General features: G+C 35.5%; 1 protein-coding gene across 1 annotated transcript; it reads left to right on the plus strand.

Moving 5' to 3' along the window:
* The first annotated feature begins 1,563 nt into the window (after positions 1-1,563).
* On the plus strand, positions 1,564-15,671 carry LOC149909196 (pan-ceramidase-like). The gene is made up of 15 exons (XM_090101423.1): positions 1,564-1,657; positions 5,863-5,984; positions 6,728-6,829; positions 7,788-7,937; positions 8,563-8,739; positions 9,073-9,200; positions 9,795-9,996; positions 11,065-11,274; positions 11,546-11,665; positions 12,136-12,339; positions 12,970-13,185; positions 13,498-13,593; positions 14,118-14,285; positions 14,835-14,956; positions 15,291-15,671. Exons 2-15 carry the CDS (start codon positions 5,961-5,963, stop codon positions 15,466-15,468), a joined length of 2,097 nt encoding a protein of 698 aa, XP_089957549.1. The 5' UTR covers positions 1,564-1,657; positions 5,863-5,960; the 3' UTR covers positions 15,469-15,671.
* The last annotated feature ends 4,391 nt before the right edge of the window (positions 15,672-20,062 follow it).

Consider the following 20,062-nt stretch of genomic DNA (forward strand, 5'->3'; position numbering starts at 1 on the left):
TGTTTGAACGCGCTAATCTCGGGAACTACAAGTCCGATTTGAAAAATTCTTTCGCTGTTAGATAGCCCATTTATCGAGGAAGGTTATAGGCTATGTATCATCACGCTACGACCAACAGGAGTGGAGCAGCGGGGGTGAAACCGCGCGGAGCAGCTAGTAGTTAATGTAACTTGAACAGGTTGTCTGGAAGAAATCACTGTGTTTAGGATAAACTCGCCTGTTATTTCAAGTGTATTTTCAACCGACATCAAAAAGGAGGAGGTTCTCAAGTCGACTGTATTTCTTTGGGTTTGATTCTTCAGAACTTTCTACTGGCTGAAACGATTTTGATAATTCTATTTTGTTTGTAAGCTGGTGCGTGCCATGTGATCTGATAAATAATTTGAAGGCGTTATTTAGTTTTTTTGTTAAAAAATGAATAATGTACATATTGGTGTGCGTGGAAGTATTTTGATTTGTAGGTTTGATACCTATCAACAAAACAAGGTCCGCTCTTCGTGTTTGTCCGTTAAAACGCGAGCTTGCTTGTAAGCGAAACCGAGCTGTGTCATTAGTATTTTATAATTATTTATTGTATCTAGTCATGCGATCTCGATATACAAATTGATGAAACCTTGTAATTTAGAAACTATTTTTTTATGATTACCTTATCTAGAAGTAAATTAAAAGCAATGGCCCTGACATTGGCCTCTAATTTAGAGCCTATTTTTTAACACGCTTATAATATTAGCTTCACGCGTATATAAGTAACCTCGCTGAGACAAACAGGAGCGGAGCACTGCGGGTAAAACCGCGGAGCACAGCTATAGTTATATAATTTCACACCCAACCCAACCTTTTTGACTCACGTTATGTATTAACGCGTGTAAAAAAAGCTTTTTAGTTTCATTTTTACGTTACATTTATTATTAAAACGATTTTTGAAGGAAAGATGTATGAGAACAAGTTCTACAATTTTCGTATTCACTATAAAAATCAATAAGAATGGATGATGATAATAATCAATACTTATATCAATTATCAACACATCATAAGTACGTTTAAAATTAACGATTGAATATAAACATTCAATTATAAGAAATCGATTAATAATAGCATTCGTTTATTTTAACTGATACCTAATAGTTTTCACTAGCTAATTGTTGATTTCAAGATCATATTAATATGAAATAGGAAATTCAGTGAAAATATTTAATTTGTGTGTTAATGTATGTTGAAATAGGTATTATATTAAAATAAAGCTGACTTTTGCATCATATAGCTCGTAGTTTTTTTTGGAACCATCGTATTAAAATAATTAATAAAGATTAAAACACGAAAAAGCAGTAATAAGATATCTATTTCAATTCGTGTTGAATTTACCTTTTCTGTTAGAATTATGTCTTGATGATAGCTTCTTTAATTAGTGAGATTTTTTAATAGGAGCTTCCTAATTGATCCTGAAGGATAACTACCAAGAAATTAGATCGCACTATAATAATAAATTTTACAGATGACACTGAAATAGTGTTATTAGATATAATAGGGAAAATTTTAAATTTATTTTTTAGTCTTAGATTGTCTGCCGAGAAAGGTAGTCGCGGATAATTTTCTTATTACATTTCTTTTGAGAATATTTTGAAGAGTTTAATTTTTAGCTGATTATAAATAACAGTTTATAATTTCATCTTTGCCCTCGCGGTCAAACCGTTAACTTGTTCTCTGTTCATAGTCTGTATAAAATATATTTTTAAAAAGTTTCGCGACGTACGTTTGCTCAATATCTAAACATTAACTTTAATATTAGATACAAATCTAATAATAATCAACATTAAATCGCGTAGTAAGTGAAGATAAAGTGAATTTTAAAGAATATTTGTGCAGCAATAAGCAAATTGTACAGTTTAAAGTGTCGGGTAAACGTGAACTGACTACAGCTGTGTGCAAGTGATTATCGCTCGTAAATCCTTCAGGCAGCCGGGTGATATCTGCGTGCGGACCGGTTGCTGTGTTGTACGAGTCCTTGCGAGTCATAGAATAATCTTCGCAGAGCGGACTCGGAACTACTTTATACATTATTTAGTGTAAAGGTACTTTGTTTATATACTATAAATAATGAAGTGCTCCGGTTGCTTAAAAGTGTTTAAGGATAATAATTCTGTCAAGTGCACTCTAAAATCCTGCGGAAAAATATTTTGTCAACTTTGTATAAACGCTAATGGGCTAACCGCTGAACAAAAAAATAAATGGGAATGTCCCATTTGCTCCTCAGCCCAAAAAAGAGGCGGAGATAACAGCAACACTCCAGTTCGCTCCACTTCCGACTCCCAGTTTATTACAATGCGGAAAAAAGATTCCTCGATTACCGAAGTAACTGGTAACGATGTTAAGGAGCTTACTTCTGAAATCCGTCGCTTGACACAAGAATTTTCATCTATTAAACAACGGCTTGAGGATGCCACTCAATCACTAATAATCTGCAACGAACGTATTGAAATGCTCGAGGGGAAAGTAACCGCAAACGAGTCTAGAATTAAAATCCTGGAGTGCAATAATCGGGAGATAAATGTCCTTAAGGCCACAATCTCAAACCTCCAATCCGACTTAAATCTACAAGCGCAACAACATTTGCGAAACGAAATTGAGCTGGCTGGCATACCCGAAACAGCTTATGAAAACCTTCATCACATTGCCTTGCTTGCCTCTCGAAAAGTTGGTGTAGAACTGTCAGACCAAGATATTGACTGGGTCATGAGAGCCGGTCCACGTATCCCTAAAGAAAAATCGACGACTTCTCATAAAGGAAAACTTCCCCGTCCTGTTGTTATTAGATTCCATCGACGTTCTAAGCGCGACGAAATATTGAAGTCTGCTAAGTCGAGAAAAAATATCAACTGGGCAAACTGTTTACAACTTATTGTTGACAAAAAGGTGTGTATACTCGGTATTTATCGCTCCCCTTCATTTAGAAATCCCTCAATGTTTCTCACATCGCTGGACAGGCACCTCACTAGTCTGAATAATCAATATATTGTCCTAGCAGGTGACATTAATATTAATATTTTGGAATCGTCTGATAGTCCCTGGTGGCAGGAATACCTATGCCTAGTCTCAGAATTTGATCTGGCGCCTGCAATAACACTTCCGACTAGACAAGGTTCGTGCCTTGACCACATCTTTGTAAAATCCAATAAAGCAGTAATTGGCGTAGTTTGCGAATCTGAAATATCAGACCACGATATGGTTATGGTTGGGATGAGACTTGGTAAAATAAAGGTTCGCAACGCAAAACGTTACTTTTTCAAAAGAGATATTGAGCTTATAAAGTCTGACTTAAATCTTGTAAACTGGCAAAGTATCCTCGATAAAAACAACTTACACCTAATAGTCCAAACTTTCACCGATACGATTCTATCAATAGTAAACAAACACACTCGCAAATGTCCCTGCCGCAGGTCAAACACTATCTTAAAACCTTGGATAAGTCCCGGCTTACTCCGTTGTATACGACACAGAGATCGACTCCATACACGTGTTAGAATAAATCCTCTTGATACAATGCTACTGCACATTTACAATCGTTACCGTAACTTTACAAATAATTTACTGAAGAAACTTAAGCGTGAATACGAAGTTTCCCTTCTGAGTGATAGTGCGGGCAATCCAAAAAAAACCTGGGAAGCCGTAAAGAATATTTGTAATTTATCTATTTCTAAAAGAGAACCGTCAGAGCTCTTGAACATCCACTGTTTAAATCCTTCTCAGTCCCTTGAAGCATGCAACAAACATTTTACTTCTATTGGAGAATCTTACGCAACACAGATATTAGAGAAGATTAAAGTCACTCAAGAAGATTTAGCTTCTACAATTTGTCTTAATAATTCTCCCGTAAACTCATTCTTTATGACACCAACTAACATACATGAAGTGGAATCTTTGATAATGCAACTGGAGAACAACAAAGCTCCGGGTATTGACGGCCTGAACAATTTACTGGTTAAGCGTATCCGTCAAGAGATCCTCGGCCCCCTAACCTCAATATATAATCTTAGTTTATCACAGGGAATTTTCCCTGATAGTTGGAAAATTGCCTCAGTATCCCCAATTCACAAAGCGGGGGAACGTGACAACCCGAATAATTACAGGCCTATTTCTTTATTGGGTGTCTTCTCAAAAATTCTCGAAAAAATAGTAAATTCTCGTTTGGTTCAATACTTAGAGAGTAATAACCTAATCTCAAGCCATCAATTTGGTTTTAGACGGAAGAAAAGCACAGCCGATGCAGTCTCCCACCTCACGTCAATTGTTGCTTCGCATTTAGATTGCAGAAGAAGCTGTCTTTGTGTATTTCTCGACCTTGCAAAGGCATTTGATACCGTTTCTATTCCATTACTGCTTAGAAAGCTTGATGGATGCGGTATCAAAGGCCACGCACTTCTGTGGTTTGAGAGCTATCTGAAGGGAAGGCTTCAGTGTGTTAAAATTGGAGACCAAAGAAGCTCAACGAGAGAGGTCAATTTTGGAGTCCCACAAGGTAGCATCTTAGGCCCCACCCTTTTTATACTTTATATGGACGACATTCACAAGGTCCCTCTATCTAACGCGGATATTCTCTGCTACGCAGACGATACAGCTGTCATATTTTGCGGTGAAAATTGGGATGAGGCTGTGTCTACCGCTCAAAAAGGTATGACTCAAATTAATGCATGGCTCGAACGCAATTTACTAACACTAAATGTAGATAAAACCAATTATATTTGTTTTCATAAAACTTCAGTTTCGGCACCCTCTTTATGTGACATGATAGAGTTTCCGCAAACAGGGACGGCTAATCTTTCAATTAAAAGGGCTCAAAAGGTAAAATACCTGGGTATCATGTTGGATGAAAATTTGAACTTTAAGAGTCACATACATCTGCTCTCTGATCGTGTCCGTAAAATTTCAGGTATAATAAAAAAACTTCGGAATTCTGCTAAAACTGATCTGCTTAGGAATGTTTATTATGCTCTTTGCCAATCCATTATCACTTATTGTATTAACTCTTGGGGCGGGGCTGCGAAAACATCACTTATCGGCCTTGAAAGAGCTCAACGAGCGGTCCTAAAAACAATGTTATGCAAGCCCTTCAGTTACCCAACCTCTGAACTTTATAAAGACAGTGACGTTCTGACGGTGCGGCAGCTTTTCATCCTCTATAGCTCTCTTTCCACCCATAAATCTATCTTAAATTTAGTTGATTACAAAGATCTTGTAAAAAAGCGTGTCTTCAAAATTCCAAACATAACTACACACTCAACATTCGCTAAGCGCATGAACCCATATATTGGCATCTTTATATATAATAAAATAAATTTAAAATGTAACATTAAGAGTTTTTCTATTTTTAAAGCTAAAAAAGTTATTACATGCTATTTAAAATCATTAAATTACACACAAACAGAAAAGCTTCTTGTCTCAATACATTGAATTAATATAAATTATTGTTTATTTACATTATATTGTATGTATCATATAATTTTATTTATTTTAACTTTAATTTATTTACTTATTTAACTTATTTTATTTATTGATATAGTTAGGTATCTATTTATTTATATTTATTTTTTTAAATTTAGTTCATTAGTTGTACTCAATTCATATCTTATATTTAAATTAGTTATTTTAAATCTTTTTAATCAACAATTACGGTACCACGAGCAAATCCATTCTTTATAATCGTACCAGCTCCCACGACACAAGTTCTCTTAGTGTGGGAGCTACAGTCAATAAGTATATTGTATAATAAGTGACAGCAAAATATGATGTTGTTAAATTTTGTTTTGTTACATACTGTGTTCTTGCTGAAATAAATAATTTTTCATTTTTCATTTTTTCATTTTTTTCATAGGAAATTTAATTAGGTACATGACTAGATAGTGGTAATAAACATGATTAGGATTTTATGTGTGCTGTGTAAATAAATAAAGACTTGAACAACAAGTATGTGTGTGATTGTCAGAGAAAAGGTAAAAATTGAATCATATAAATGTATGTTATATATATGTACGTATATATACAATATTACTTGTTTAAAATTAACATACCGCTGCAAAATCTTTATGTAAATAAATCCTCATATTAAGAATTTGATGTGCCTATATAAATAGATGATTCAACAATGGAGAAGTCCTCAAAAATATTCAACAAGAAAATACATAATCTAAAAAATATCACCGAATATAATACCTATCACCTTCGATTTAAAATTATTTTGAAGTTGCATGTATTAAGTACAAAAATATAAAATTTAAAGTGAGAATATTGTATAATTATGTTATACCTATAGCGTATATGTTATTTACGTGTTTATTATTAAACACGAAATTGTGCTATTTCGATAACAAAAATGTAAAAAGTAAGCAACAGTTGTTCACAACACACTAAACACAAAAAAGTATAAGCAAAATGGCATTGAACATTTCATAAAATATTAACTAAGTGATGACCACAGTTATTTGCCTAATACTGAAGCCGTATTCATACAATAAATTAAAATATTATGAACTTACGTCTACGTAATTTTATTTATACATAATACACGGATTTCATTGCGTGAATTTTATAAATATCTACACGAAGATATTATGCGTCCAATTTTACTCGAGTATTTTAAGAACATTTTAACATTAGGAAACTTGATAAATTGCGTTTTTAATAATTCTAAAAATATTAATTTTGTTTATTTTATGATTCCAATTTCAAATTTCAGATGTATATCATAGCGCTGTTGGCGTGGGTGTGTGCGTGCAACGCGTTGCGTGTGGGCGTCGGCATCGCTGACGTCACAGGACCACCGGCTGAAATTAATTTTGTAAGTAAATATAAAATAATTATGTTTGTTTTTATTACATAAGTATATATTTTATTAAATAGTTTCACATGGATGTTTTCAAAAATACACAAAAAACATTGCCTACTGGATGCAGTCATTTTCTATAATATCGTGATACGCTTCAGGCATACACCATACACAGCAGCACCATGTACTTACCAGGCATAACTATTTGACATTTTAATTGATGGATATTTTGCACGCGCTAATCTCGGGAACTACTGGTCCGATTTGAAAAATTCTTTCGGTGTTATAATTAGATAGCTCATTTATCGAGGAAGGCTATAGGCTATATATCATCACGCTACGACCAACGGGAGAGGAGTCACGGGGGTGAAACCGCGCGGAGCAGCTAGTAAATAATAAAATACGTTACGTAGGTAATAACGATAATTTCTCATTTATTTTGTTTTTATTTATTTTTAAATAATGTAAACCTTAAATCTAATACATATTATAGTAGTTTTAAGGCCTTCATTCACAAAACAAACTTTCGGTTTTATATTCTTTTAGCATACTGGTATTTAATTACAATGTCCTTCGTCACCGCATTATGGCGTGTGATTACCATGACCAGAAGTTTGCTGCTAATTTGAGTGCAAATATTCGTTAATTACATTCACTACCTAATACAAGGTTCTTTGGTATGTCCATACTAATATTGTACAGAGGAAATATAAGTTTATATGTTTGGTAAAGATTAACTTGAAAACTACTGATCTGAAAGCCCAAAAATTATGATAAAAAAAAAGAATTCAATTCAAAATGGATTAAGTAGATAGTTTAGAAGTATAGTTAATCGATAGTCGATGGTAAATACTAAATATACTCTATGCAAGATTGTGTTTAGGTATAAAATTATCTACTTGGACACGTTTTAAAAATGTTAACTACAAGATATTTTTAAAAATCATAATAATCAATAATATTTCCACAGATGGGCTACGCGAACTTCGAGCAAGTCGGCCATGGGATACATTTGCGGCAGTTCGCGCGCGCTTTCGTCTTTGAAGACGAAGCGAGCGGACATCGCTTCGTGTTCGTGTCCGTGGATGCTGCTATGATGGGCCATGGGGTTAGGAGTGAGGTATATTAAATATTTATTTTTTGAAACTTAAGAAAAGGTATATTAGGCTGGATTCAAATCCGCGTCCCTCGCGTCGTGTCAAGACTCAAAACACATAAAAATATTGTGGTGCGTAGGTCTGTTTTAGTCAAACATATTTTTTTTATTAAACATCTTCACGTGTTTCAGATAATATGTGATATACAGGTATATAAAACTATCTGACAAAAAGTATGTAAAAATGCACATGTATTTTGGGCCGGCTGTAGAAATTCTATGTTCCTATTCTGACGACTTTCATCAGTTTTCCATTTTAACTAGGTCACATTTTATCGACACTGTATTGTTTACGGTAAAATGTTAATGAACCAAAGAACACGTATGTCTCGGATGCCATTCATTCATACAAGTTATGAATGAAAACTTCACTTACCAAACTATTTGTTTCGCTTTCCCACCAGAACTTCTGAATGCATTTGTTATGGATGTGTTTGGATTTTTTTCACATATTAAGTATTATGTTTGCTAACTACAATATATAAAGTTTTTTATGGATATTAATTTGATAAACTGACAAAAAATGCTTCACCAATGTGAGGGGCCAGTTTGGAATACCTATATGTATTTCAATTTTTTTCTTTTACAGGTGCTAAAACGTCTGCAAAAGCGTTACGGTGACATTTACTCAGAACAGAACGTGATCATAAGCGGGACTCACACGCATTCCACCCCTGGAGGGTTCTTATTGGACTTCCTTTTTGACCTGCCCATCCTAGGTTTTGTTAAGGAGACCTATGTTGCTTATATCACTGGAATTTTGAAGGTATAGTAAACGTGATACTTCATGGTTATAAAAATGATTTGCTCTTTGATTTATTAGTCCTCTATTTTTATTTTAAAATATTATTATATGTATAGGTATTTACATAATGTTTTGCTATATCGGATAGAAAGGAGTAATCACTACTTAAAACCTTAATGAAATTATAAAAATATTAAATTATATAAAAATGTTATAATCACAAGTTGAGCCTTGGAAATGGGTAGTTATATAAAAAAATTCTCAGAGTAATTAAATTAAAATGTGCTAAATTTAATAAATATTTTATCTAGCACACTTCAATGTAAGAAACTTATTATTATAATACAATTTCAGAGTATAATAATAGCCCACAACAAGCTAACACCAGCGCGGATGGAGTATGGAGAGGCAGAATTACTGGGCGCCAATATAAATAGATCACCTACTTCCTATCTACGGAACCCACCCGAAGAAAGGGCTAAGTATGACTTCATTAATTCTACCTTAAGATTTGTATGTTAATCTTGAGTTTGTTCTAAATTCAATAAATAGATTTTGGTAAAAATATTAAAAATGATGGTTCGGAATACAACCCTGTTGTTCAACATCAGTTTTTGACCTCCTCGAATAAATGTCATTCGTTTTAAAAAATAAAGGAGAAAGTTTGCTACAATAAAAAAAAAAATACTTTTAATTGGATCCTGCATGCTCATCATTTTGCATGTCCAATTAGCGATAACAATTGCAACTAGAAAAATAGACGTGTGGCACTCGGGGACTGCCGCGGTAAAGCTATTGCATGCTATGCCTTCAAGCCACACCTCCGTGCCCGTCGGAGTGGGGAGCGTGAGGTTTTTACGTTACGGAATTTCTCGATTCGGTCCCCGCGCTCAAGGCCCGCGATAGAAGCTATGCAATAGCTTAAAAGAATTACTAGCTGTTACCCGACTCGTTTATAAAAAAATTACCCAACGTAGGAACCCTATATTCTATCCCGCACATATTTTTACACATTTTTTGTGACTCACATATTGCATGACATTATTTTTCTACAAACAAATAAATCTTTATTTCAGATACGAATACGACGTCGACAAAACCCTATCCCAAGTCCGTTTCATAACACCAGACAACCAAATACTAGGTGTGATCAACTGGTTTGCAGTACATCCGACCAGCATGAACAATACCAATCGACTGATCTCGTCTGATAATGTTGGATATGCGTCCATTCTTATGGAGAAGGCACTTAATGGCAATGATACTCTGCCGGGAAAGGTATGATTGTGATCATACCTATAATATAATTAGTATTATATTACATACTAGCTGTGCCCCGCGGTTTCACCCGTATTGCTCCGCTCCTGTTGGTCTTAGCGTGATGATATTATATAGCCTATAGCCTTCCTCGATAAATGGGCTATCTAACACCGAAAGAATTTTTCAAATCGGACTAGTAGTTCCTGAGATTATAACTATATATTATTCTGAACTATATATTATTCTGGATCGGTTCAGTGTTTCGTTATTTGGACTTATAGGTTATCGAAACAAAGCTTATCAAATTTTAATAACAAACTCATAACTAAACATCATTACTATAATTATTATTAATAGTTGGACTAATTTTAAGTTAATCTTTATCGTTAACATTTGTGTCAAATTTTAATTACTAACTCGTTTTCAAAATATTCTGTGTGTATGTTTATGGCTAATGGCTAAATTGAATAGTTGAGCTAGTTATAAGTTAATGTTGTTATAATTAATAGTTGATGATTTAAAGTTAATTAATATTTTGCATTTTAGTGAGTTAAGAAACTGAATTTGATATTTAGTTTTGTAGTATTCAAATCTTTATATATAAAAATGAATCGCAAAATGTGTTGGTAAGCGCATAACTCGAGAACGGCTGAACCGATTTCGATAATTCTTTTTTATTATATTCCTTGAAGTACGAGGATGGTTCTTATGTAGAGAAAACGTAAACATATACCACGGGCGAAGCCGGGGCGGACCGCTAGTGCTTTATAAATAAAAATTATTAAAGAATTGATAGAAGTCAAGGCATCGCCCCCGCGAAAGATGCGAGTTCGAATCCCGCCTCGTGATCATCTTTATTCTATTCTTTTAAAATTTATAAATTAAGAAATTTGTTTCTTTCATTTATTGCATACAAATTCACTTCCACCAACCTCGACAACTTTTTATGCTCAATTTTTTTGACAATACATACACATTTTATAAATTTATATGTATTTATAAAGCATTTGAGTGCCATAAAGCCAAAAATATCAAATTCAATACATATACATTTTTTTCTACGTTAATTTATCAAATACTTTCCAGGGTCGTATAATATGCGCATTCGCGTCCACAAACCTCGGTGACGTGTCTCCCAACACAAGGGGACCTCGCTGTGAATTTTCTGGCAATGTTTGTGATCAGGAGTCATTATTGTGTAAAGGTTCTAAGGAGAGATGCTTTGCGTCTGGCCCTGGGAGAGATATGTTTGAGAGCACCAAGATTATTGCTACTAAGATGTTCCAGACTGCTATGGTGAGCATTGTTTTAATAGGGTTTAAGTTGCATACATTGTATTGTGTGATCATCAAACCTTATATGATTGATGGATACTAATAAAGCTGGCTAATTACTTTAGGTATTATACGTAGTTGACAACCCTTTTATGATTATTCAAAGTCAAAGATTGAATTATTCAAATAGACTTCTTTAGGAAGAGCTTTTGTTTTGAAGTTTCTACAGAATAACCAGTAAAAAACTTTGTACTTCAAAAAAATAAAAAATGAAGGTACCCTTTTATTTGCAGAAAGTACTAAATCAACCAGGAATCGACCTCACTGGGCCTGTGGGCGTCGTGCATCAGTTTGTGGACATGCCCAAAGAGGAGGTGGCGCCGTACGATCCTGTTACTCAAACATTTGATACAGTAAATATAGTTGCTCATTTACATTAACAAATATGTAAAGAAATATTTAAAATATATTAAAATTGACCATAATATTGACGAAACTTTAATTTGCTCAAAAACTAATCTTGCTTTGTTTTTACATTTTAAAGCAAGTAATTTTTTTTTTAATAATTAACAATATGTATATTGTATATATCTCATTTTAATACTGCAGAGCAATAAATTTAACGTTAATTCCACATAAGCGTTTTCGGCTTCGTGCCCGCAAGTCCGTCCGTGCTATGTCAGTTTAGCAGAAGGCAGCGTGGGGCCGGGAGCGTTTTACATTAATTCATTCCTTCTCTTTTACGTACTATTTCGCCTGTAAGTGTTGCTTGACAGAGATCGTTTATAAGCTACAAAGCCACCGATTTAACGTGATAAATGTGTTTTTTCTTCTTTTCTATTTGTGTGCTAAATGAAGGTCATTGTTATGTTTTTTGTCGTAGAGTGGCAACGTGTCGGGCTGCGTGCCAGCCATGGGCTACAGCTTCGCAGCGGGCACCACGGACGGGCCGGGCGCGTTCGACTTCCGCCAGGGCACCACGTCGCCCAACGCGCTGTGGAACGCCGTGCGCGACTTCCTGGCGCAGCCCACGCCCACCGATGTGGCCTGTCACGCGCCCAAGCCGATACTGCTGGCGACTGGCCGGGTGAGTGCTATATGTACCGGTATCCCGCTGTATCCCAGCATGGGCTACAGCTTCGCAGCGGGCACCACGGACACTGCTGGCGACTGGCCGGGTGAGTACTGGGTACAATTGTAGAAAACCTTTGCAAAGCATTGCGTAGTTTAAACAAACTTTTATGGCTTGAACTTTTTTGAATTCGTACCAAAATCGATTCTGGCACGCTCGCTTCACTAGATCACTCGGCTCGAGCCATGGATTATTGTCTATCGAAAGTCTCGTCGCTTCGCTCCTCGCTCACTTATTTCTATAAAAAAGCTAACTATCTAAAAATAAAAAAAGAGCGTAGGTATTAAGGTGTTGAGCACACGAATCAGAAGTGAAATTTCTTTGGCAAGATTCAAAGATATCCCAATCGTCACCTTACTCCATGACGTGACGGTATTGCCATGATACGATCTTGAAATGTTACTCTCAACGCGCCCAAAAAAAGCTTCACTTCAATAAGGAATTACAAGTTGTTTGTTTGACAATTTGAAAAAAATGTTTTCAGTAACAGAGTACAAATAACATGTTCAAATGTTAGTCGTATTAATATAATGATACACTTATGAGAGAGGAACAAAAAATAATTGACATAAATATTATTCCCAGATGAAATTCCCCTACGAATGGCAGCCCCACATAGTGTCATGTTCAGTGGCCCGTATCGGAGGGCTATTCCTCGCAGCAGTTCCAGGCGAATTCACAACTATGTCTGGGAGACGGTTACGTCATGTTGTTCAACAGGCTTCTGGTGCGACGAAAGTTATTCTGGCTGGACTGTCCAATATATATTCTGATTATATCGCCACGCCGGAAGAGTATCAGGTAAAGATTTTTAATTTTAATATTAAGTAAATGATCAATTCGAATTTATAAATAAAACAGATCAGTGTTAAAATTCTTTCTTGAATACCATACAAACTAACTATTATATAACAATGTATTATATTATATTATTTAATATTGTAATGAAAAAATTACAAAAAAATAAAATTTTTAGCGTTCTGTTTTATGTGAATAAGTATTCATTTTGAATATTTTTACACTTAGGTATCTGTTTATTTATTAATATAGTACGATATATGATATTTTATTAGTATTTTCACAAGTAAATACAATTTAATTTATTATAATCAGGCGCAACGCTATGAGGCCGCATCTACAATCTTCGGCCCGCACACCTTGGACATCTATCTGAACAAATATGTCGAGCTTACTAATGCACTTGTCAAAGTAAGTTTCTTTACAATTCTTCTACCCTATATACATACTATTATATAACGGACATTATATTACATACAGTATTAGATATAATGATTTAAAACAGGATTAAAAAAATATATAGTAGTAGAAAAGTTCCAGTACTATATGTTTCCAAATGAAATAAGTTTTTACGTACACGATTTTTTTATTAAAATGAATTACTTGCATTACCTTCATTTAACAATACGTGTTTTCGCAGCAATATTGCGAAAAAAAAAATTGGGTACTAAAACACTTTTTAAATACATATTTTTGAAGTGAAACTTCTTTAACGGGGTTTGAAAAAAATTTAGTGTAACATTTTTTCGTTACGCGTGACATTTTTCCGTTACGCGCCATCTTTTTCTTATCCCTACCACGCGTGATTCGACGTATTTCTGTAAAGTTGCATATAGTATGTAAATTATTTTTTGAAAAATAAGGTCATAAAGAAGTTTCACTTCTTACGTGTGTACACTAGTACACGCACACATTTTTTTTTATAATTTTTCCAGGGTGAAAGTGTCCCCAGCGGGCCAGAACCGCCTGACTTCAGCAACCAGCTGATCACGCTGGTCCCGCCCGTGCTGTGGGACGCGGCGCCGTGGGGCAAGGAGTTCGGCGACTGCGTGCAGCAGCCGCACCACGCGTACAGCTGGCGGGACGTGGCCAGCGCGAGCTTTGTATGTAAAAAAGACGGGTTGCACTCCGGGAGTGCCGGCAGAAGTGAAAACTTGATTATTAACGTTGAGCATGTTTGATATTACGTCTTACGCTTTTTCGATCAGGTCACGTGTCCTGACGCGAGTTTAAGATTTTATACCCATTACAGAAAAAGTGCTCAACGTCGCTAAAGAAGTTTTCACTTCAAAAATGAGAAAAAACGCGGGAATTTCATCAAAAAATTGCCATGTCATAGTAGAAATATTAAGAAAAAGCGCGAAAACTTTGTCAAAAATCTCCCAAGTCTCAAAAAAAGTTACGAAAAAAGTTAAAATTAGAATGAAACATATTTATTTTTTTATTATTACAAGACATTTTGGTCTTGGAACTATGGAGTTTCTTGCCGGTTCTTCTCCATAGTTGCTTTCCGAATCGGTGGTAAATGTTAATGTTAAAAATATGTAAAAAAGTGCTTCTCGAAGAAGTCTAATTGAATAAATAAATGTTTGAGTTTGGATAACATACACCTATAATACACCTAAAGTCAATTCATCAACCATTATTCCCAGGTATCCGGGCACCCCCGTAACAGCATCCGCCACGGCCGCTGGTACGCAAGTATCGAGCGGTTACAGTCAGAGGAAGATGACGCGTGGGTCGTCATAGCAACGGACGCTGATTGGGAGACTAAGTACGTTACGAGAATGTTCTAGAACGTTCTGGAATGTTCTCGAAGGTTGTATGGAGTTAGAGAGATAGATCGATGTAGACTATAAGTAAATTACAGAAAATAGTATTCGTTTTCGTAAACAAATAAAAAGAAAGACTAAGAATTATAGAATCAGGTTTACAAGCTCACCCAAATAAAAAAATATATTAATAACCTGACCATATATATATGTATAGTGTGATTATTTGATTGATTTTTGCGAATTATATTTGTGTATCAGTCAGTGATAATAGTTATACATAATTGTTACCTTATACATATATGACTTTCTAACGTAAAAAAGTATAATTTTCAGATTCACATGGATACGTAACTCTAAAGTCCTAGGCACCAGCGAAGCCCTAATAGAATGGGAAATTCCCGAAGGCACCCCCCCTGGGACCTACCGTATACATCACTATGGCAATTATAAGTACATTCTTGGGGGTATTTACCCTTACCATGGATTCTCAAACTCTTTTGCGGTTACATAATAAAAAAATAAAGTGTTCTTAATTCAAATATTGCAATGTGAACCCAGTATGTTGAATAAAGTAAGTATAAAAGAGATGGAAATATGGTGTGAGTGAGATAGCATTGATAGGTTTGTTTGTTAGGAATGTGAAAGGGTTTTTCAGTTAGTTTCAGGGCCGTGGCAATATAATTAAAAAGGGTGAATAACGTAATAATAGTTGGGATAATATATAAATTTTACCTTAAAATAAAATTTGTATTATGTTTCCTAAGACGTCCGTAGTCCATTATGAGAGAGTACATCGCCTTTTTCCCCGTGAAGTCGCTAGATGGTGCTAGTTTTAAGCCCGTCACGTGGTACCACCGCCAGCGCCGCGAGTGGTGGGGGACAAAACTCACCACAGTCCCAGCAAGCCACCAGAAATATTCTCATTGTTCGTCTCATAAATGATACGGAATGAATGGTGCAAAAATAACACCAGGAAGACCTTATCTGGACTACGGACGTCTTAGGAAACATAATACAAATTTTATTTTAAGGTAAAATTTATATATTATGTGTTCCGTTTGACGTCCGTAGTCCATTATGAGAGAGTTGTTTGATATCTCCTGGTGGCTTGATAAATAAGATGCAACAATGTGATAGAGTAATGCCCCAAAAAGCTTATATACATCCTATAAACAAAGTATATAATGTATAAAATCATGACTTTGATAATTATTGAAAATTTGTCTCAATACCATGCATAAAATACATCCATAAATATACTACGAGTATATCTTGTCAACATTTTAATCAGTATAATATGCACTTAAACCTGAGTAGGCTGAAAAATCTCGATTGTGATTACTAATGACTTCTATTTTGATTAGTATTAGATACACTACGACAATAATATAATAATAATTCCACCCTGTGGCGGAAAGACGGGGGTTCGAATCCCACCTTGTGATCGAATTTATTATATTCTTTAAAAATTTGTAAGTAAATAATAATGTTTATAAACATATCTAGATATAACTAGATATCTCCAAATAGATTGATGATGCTACTATAACTATGTAACATTACCCAGATTTCAAACTCGACTCTAAAAGAGCTCACTTTACCCTGCCACCTATGATAGCCGCTGTAGCTGGTCTCACCGGATGCTGTGTAGTAATAAACAGATTAGTCATAGAACCTCTTATGGATTGGAAAATGCGCTTGAAACTGGATTCATATTTACATAATATGTGACAATAATTTAGTTAACTTGCGGAATGCGAGGTAAACGCGTCTTCACTCTCGACCCATTGTTTCGAATTGCAATGTAAACAGGAATAAATAGAGAACACGTCCAAAAGCTAATAACAATATAGTAGCGGCGCGTTAATAAATGCAAACAATTTTTTATTAATTTTATAAATCACCTAGTTAAATAATTATTTTTTATTTTAAAAATATCTCGATAAGAGTTTTTGAATAACCTTCCTTGCCTTCCGGATTTGTAATTTTGGAAGATTTGTTCTAGCTAAGGAAATACCCTAAGGTAATGTTTGCTTAAATGATCAGATGAAATTTTAATATAATTTTATTTTAATACAAACCGACTGATTTTATGTATAAGAATAGTGTACTAAACCGTCAGTTATACATAATTTAGCTAAGTATTTAGCATCCTTTTATAGCCTGGTCAGTGGCCACCAGCAGTCTATGTATGTTTATTTTTTTAAGCTGTCCATCAAGGTGTACAACAGGTTGACCTATTCAAAATGAGTCCTACTTTCAGCTGTAGGTTCTGTATTTGCGTTGGAGCTGAAACTATGCGTGTTTGTCAGTGAACGATTGAGAGGACTTATCCTGATAGTAGCACGCCTCTTGAGGTCTGGGTGCAAAGAGGGTTTCTTCCACTTGGGTACTATTATAATGAACTCGAGGCAATAGAGCCGGTTGTTTAAGACTGTCTTACTTGAAATAACGTAAGCTGTTTGAGCTGTGATTAAAATTTATTTGTAGAATTCCCCTCTGAATGGAAATGTTTGTGTCGACTGTTCGAGCACGTTGTAGTAGGACTAGCTACAGCCCTAGAAGGTTGTGAAGTGTTCAAACGTTCAAACTAATAACTCTTGTCAAAGAGATTTCGTTCTGCCTTTGAAATTTTTTACTACCTCGACAGTCAAGATTAGGAAAGCTATTACTGCAAACATTTCAATGGCACTGGGTCCAAGGTCCTTTCATTCACTGCCAAGACTATCCTGTGAATTGGGTACGGCTGGTAGATATTATACTTGTTTTTTTCACTTACTTGCTTTTAAAAGATGTTTTTGAACTAGATCTTTAACAAGAGCGGCAGTTCATTCTTCCCCAGAGGGAGACAAAGGTTTCAAGGTTGATTAGCCCAAAGAGGCGTTCCTGTAGCGCTGTGGCGTGTGTCAGTACATCCTTCCCCGGAGGGTAATAAAATTTGCAACGATGTCAAACCTTGATAGGCGTTCCTGTGGCGCTGCAGCGTGCATAAGTGCTTCCATCCCCGGAGGGTGATGAAGGTTTCAAAATAAAAGGCCTGAGAGGCGTTCCTGTACCGCTGCAGCGTGCTGCGCCACTGCATCCATCCCCGGAGGGTGATGGAGGTTGCAAAAATAAGAATAAGCCCGTGGGGCGTTCGTGTAGCGCTGCAGCGTGTTCCAGTGCATCCTTACCCGGAGGGTGATAGAGGTTGCAAAAGTGATAAGCCTGTGAGGCGTTTCTGTAGCGCTGCAGCGTGCGCCAGTGCATCCTTCCCCGGAGGGTGATGAAGGTTGCAAAGGTAATAAGCCCCGAGAGGCGTTTCCTTGGCGCTATAGCATGCGGCAGTGCATCCTTCCCCGGAGGGTGATGAAGGTTGCAAAGTTGAGAAACCCTAAGAGGTGGTATGCCTGCTTGAGGGACCAACTGCCTGCTATTAAGCCTGTTTTTAGGCACTGACACTTTCAATTTAATTTCCATCGCCAATTTCAAATTTGCTTCCGTGCTCCAAACCATTCGTAGAAAATCTTAGCAACGCTCGGGTGTCAGAATAGATTCTATCGGATTGATATTCCAAAGTAGGTTAGAGACGAACTTTATTTCGAATTGAATTGAGTTGAATTGCAATTCCAAAGTCTACAAGCCAATCAATTGACGAATTGTGCGTTTAATGAAACAATATAACATATTATGTAAATTTTTCACATTTCTTGCAAAATAAATCATTTCATTTCATTTCGTTTCAATGTGGTGTACATGCTGTTCTGGTGAACGCAAATCATTGCCCATGTAACCAAGTAAAGGCCACAGTCCCTTGGTTCTTCAGCAGTCCAGTTTGTGACTGTTGCAAACATTCTTTGAGCTGACGCTAGCCCGAAGGGCTGATACGTTATCTTAAGTAATTGACCTTCGTTTATGATGTATTTATAATTATAATATCGATATGGTATACAATAGTGATACAAGGATATAGGAGGCGTCGATACGTACGGGTAGTCGATAGCCTCGCAAATACAAAATTTTTTGTTGAGTATGTCATGTCACAGTTAACAGTGGGTGTGAAATTGAAAATTACTCTGTATTTGCAGAACTTGCTTTTCTTAATTATGAAAAAGGGTGATTAACAATAGTCATGGTGTTCGTTTGACGAACCCCTGATTTTCAATAGTGACTTGAATCTTCAAAGACATAAAGTATGATGTGAAAGTTAAAGAATAAATAAGTATTATTACCTCTTAAGTGAAAACTATGGCTGGTTTTCGAATTACATGGTAATTGAGGGTGACGAGATTAATTTGAGCTTTTATTTGTTGAAAATCTCCCCCCCCCCTTTTTTATTCTTTTGGTGTTTCCTTTTGTATTCATGAAATGATTTGAAACGACTTAAAAGTCGATCTTAACGGTTATTGAATGTACTGGTAAAAACTGATTGTGACGAGTTTTGAACCAACTTATCAAATCCCCCTATCTGCATATGCTACTAATCATGTTAGTAAGTTAAAAATTCTTTCCACAGCGGGAGGAATTTTATATGACTTTAAACTTATCAATAATCCCCTTCAAAGCATCTCTATTAATTCTTAAGTTTATTTGTATAGAGAATAGAAGTCGCATTTAAATTTAGCAGTAATTAGGCACAGAGTCGCGGACTAATTTAATGCGTCAGGCAAAAATTATTAATAAATTTGTAAGAATTCGTAATAATTACCTATTTCTATTGTGCTTACAAGATATAGGCAACTACATTCTACTTGATTCGACTCGTATCGGATGAATTTTCTAATCCAACGAGATTAAGAATTCGTTTTTGATATTTACCCTCAATTCGGAAAAGGAAGGCACAATTCACATACATTTAGAATGTCCGCGTAGCGAATACGATTCAAGGAGGAATAAAATCAAAAGATCGAAACACGTTTCGAATCTGCTTTCGGCAATTAATATACTAGGTATCTTAAAACCGATATTTGTGAAAATAGGTTATCTAACGCGTAACATCCAGTAATAACCATTAACGTTGAAAGATTTGTATTGAAATCATCGTAAATCACGTATAATGTATTAATAACATGACTCACCGTGTTGAGACAAAATCTCAAACCTGCCCACGAGCGGCTGAACGCGCG

Source organism: Colias eurytheme, chromosome 4 (genome assembly GCF_061535395.1).
Source record: "Colias eurytheme isolate Ceu_HAF_F1 chromosome 4, ilColEury1 Martin Lab GWU primary, whole genome shotgun sequence".
Taxonomy (NCBI): domain Eukaryota; kingdom Metazoa; phylum Arthropoda; class Insecta; order Lepidoptera; family Pieridae; genus Colias; species Colias eurytheme.

Bases quoted from the DNA above. Each gene is read 5' to 3' on its own strand.
- LOC149909196 (XM_090101423.1), top strand. From the start codon at position 5,961: ATGTGTGTGATTGTCAGAGAAAAG. The intron at 9,997-11,064 runs GTATGATTGTGA...AATACTTTCCAG, and splicing joins ATGATACTCTGCCGGGAAAG to GGTCGTATAATATGCGCATT. The intron at 14,957-15,290 runs GTACGTTACGAG...TATAATTTTCAG, and splicing joins GACGCTGATTGGGAGACTAA to ATTCACATGGATACGTAACT.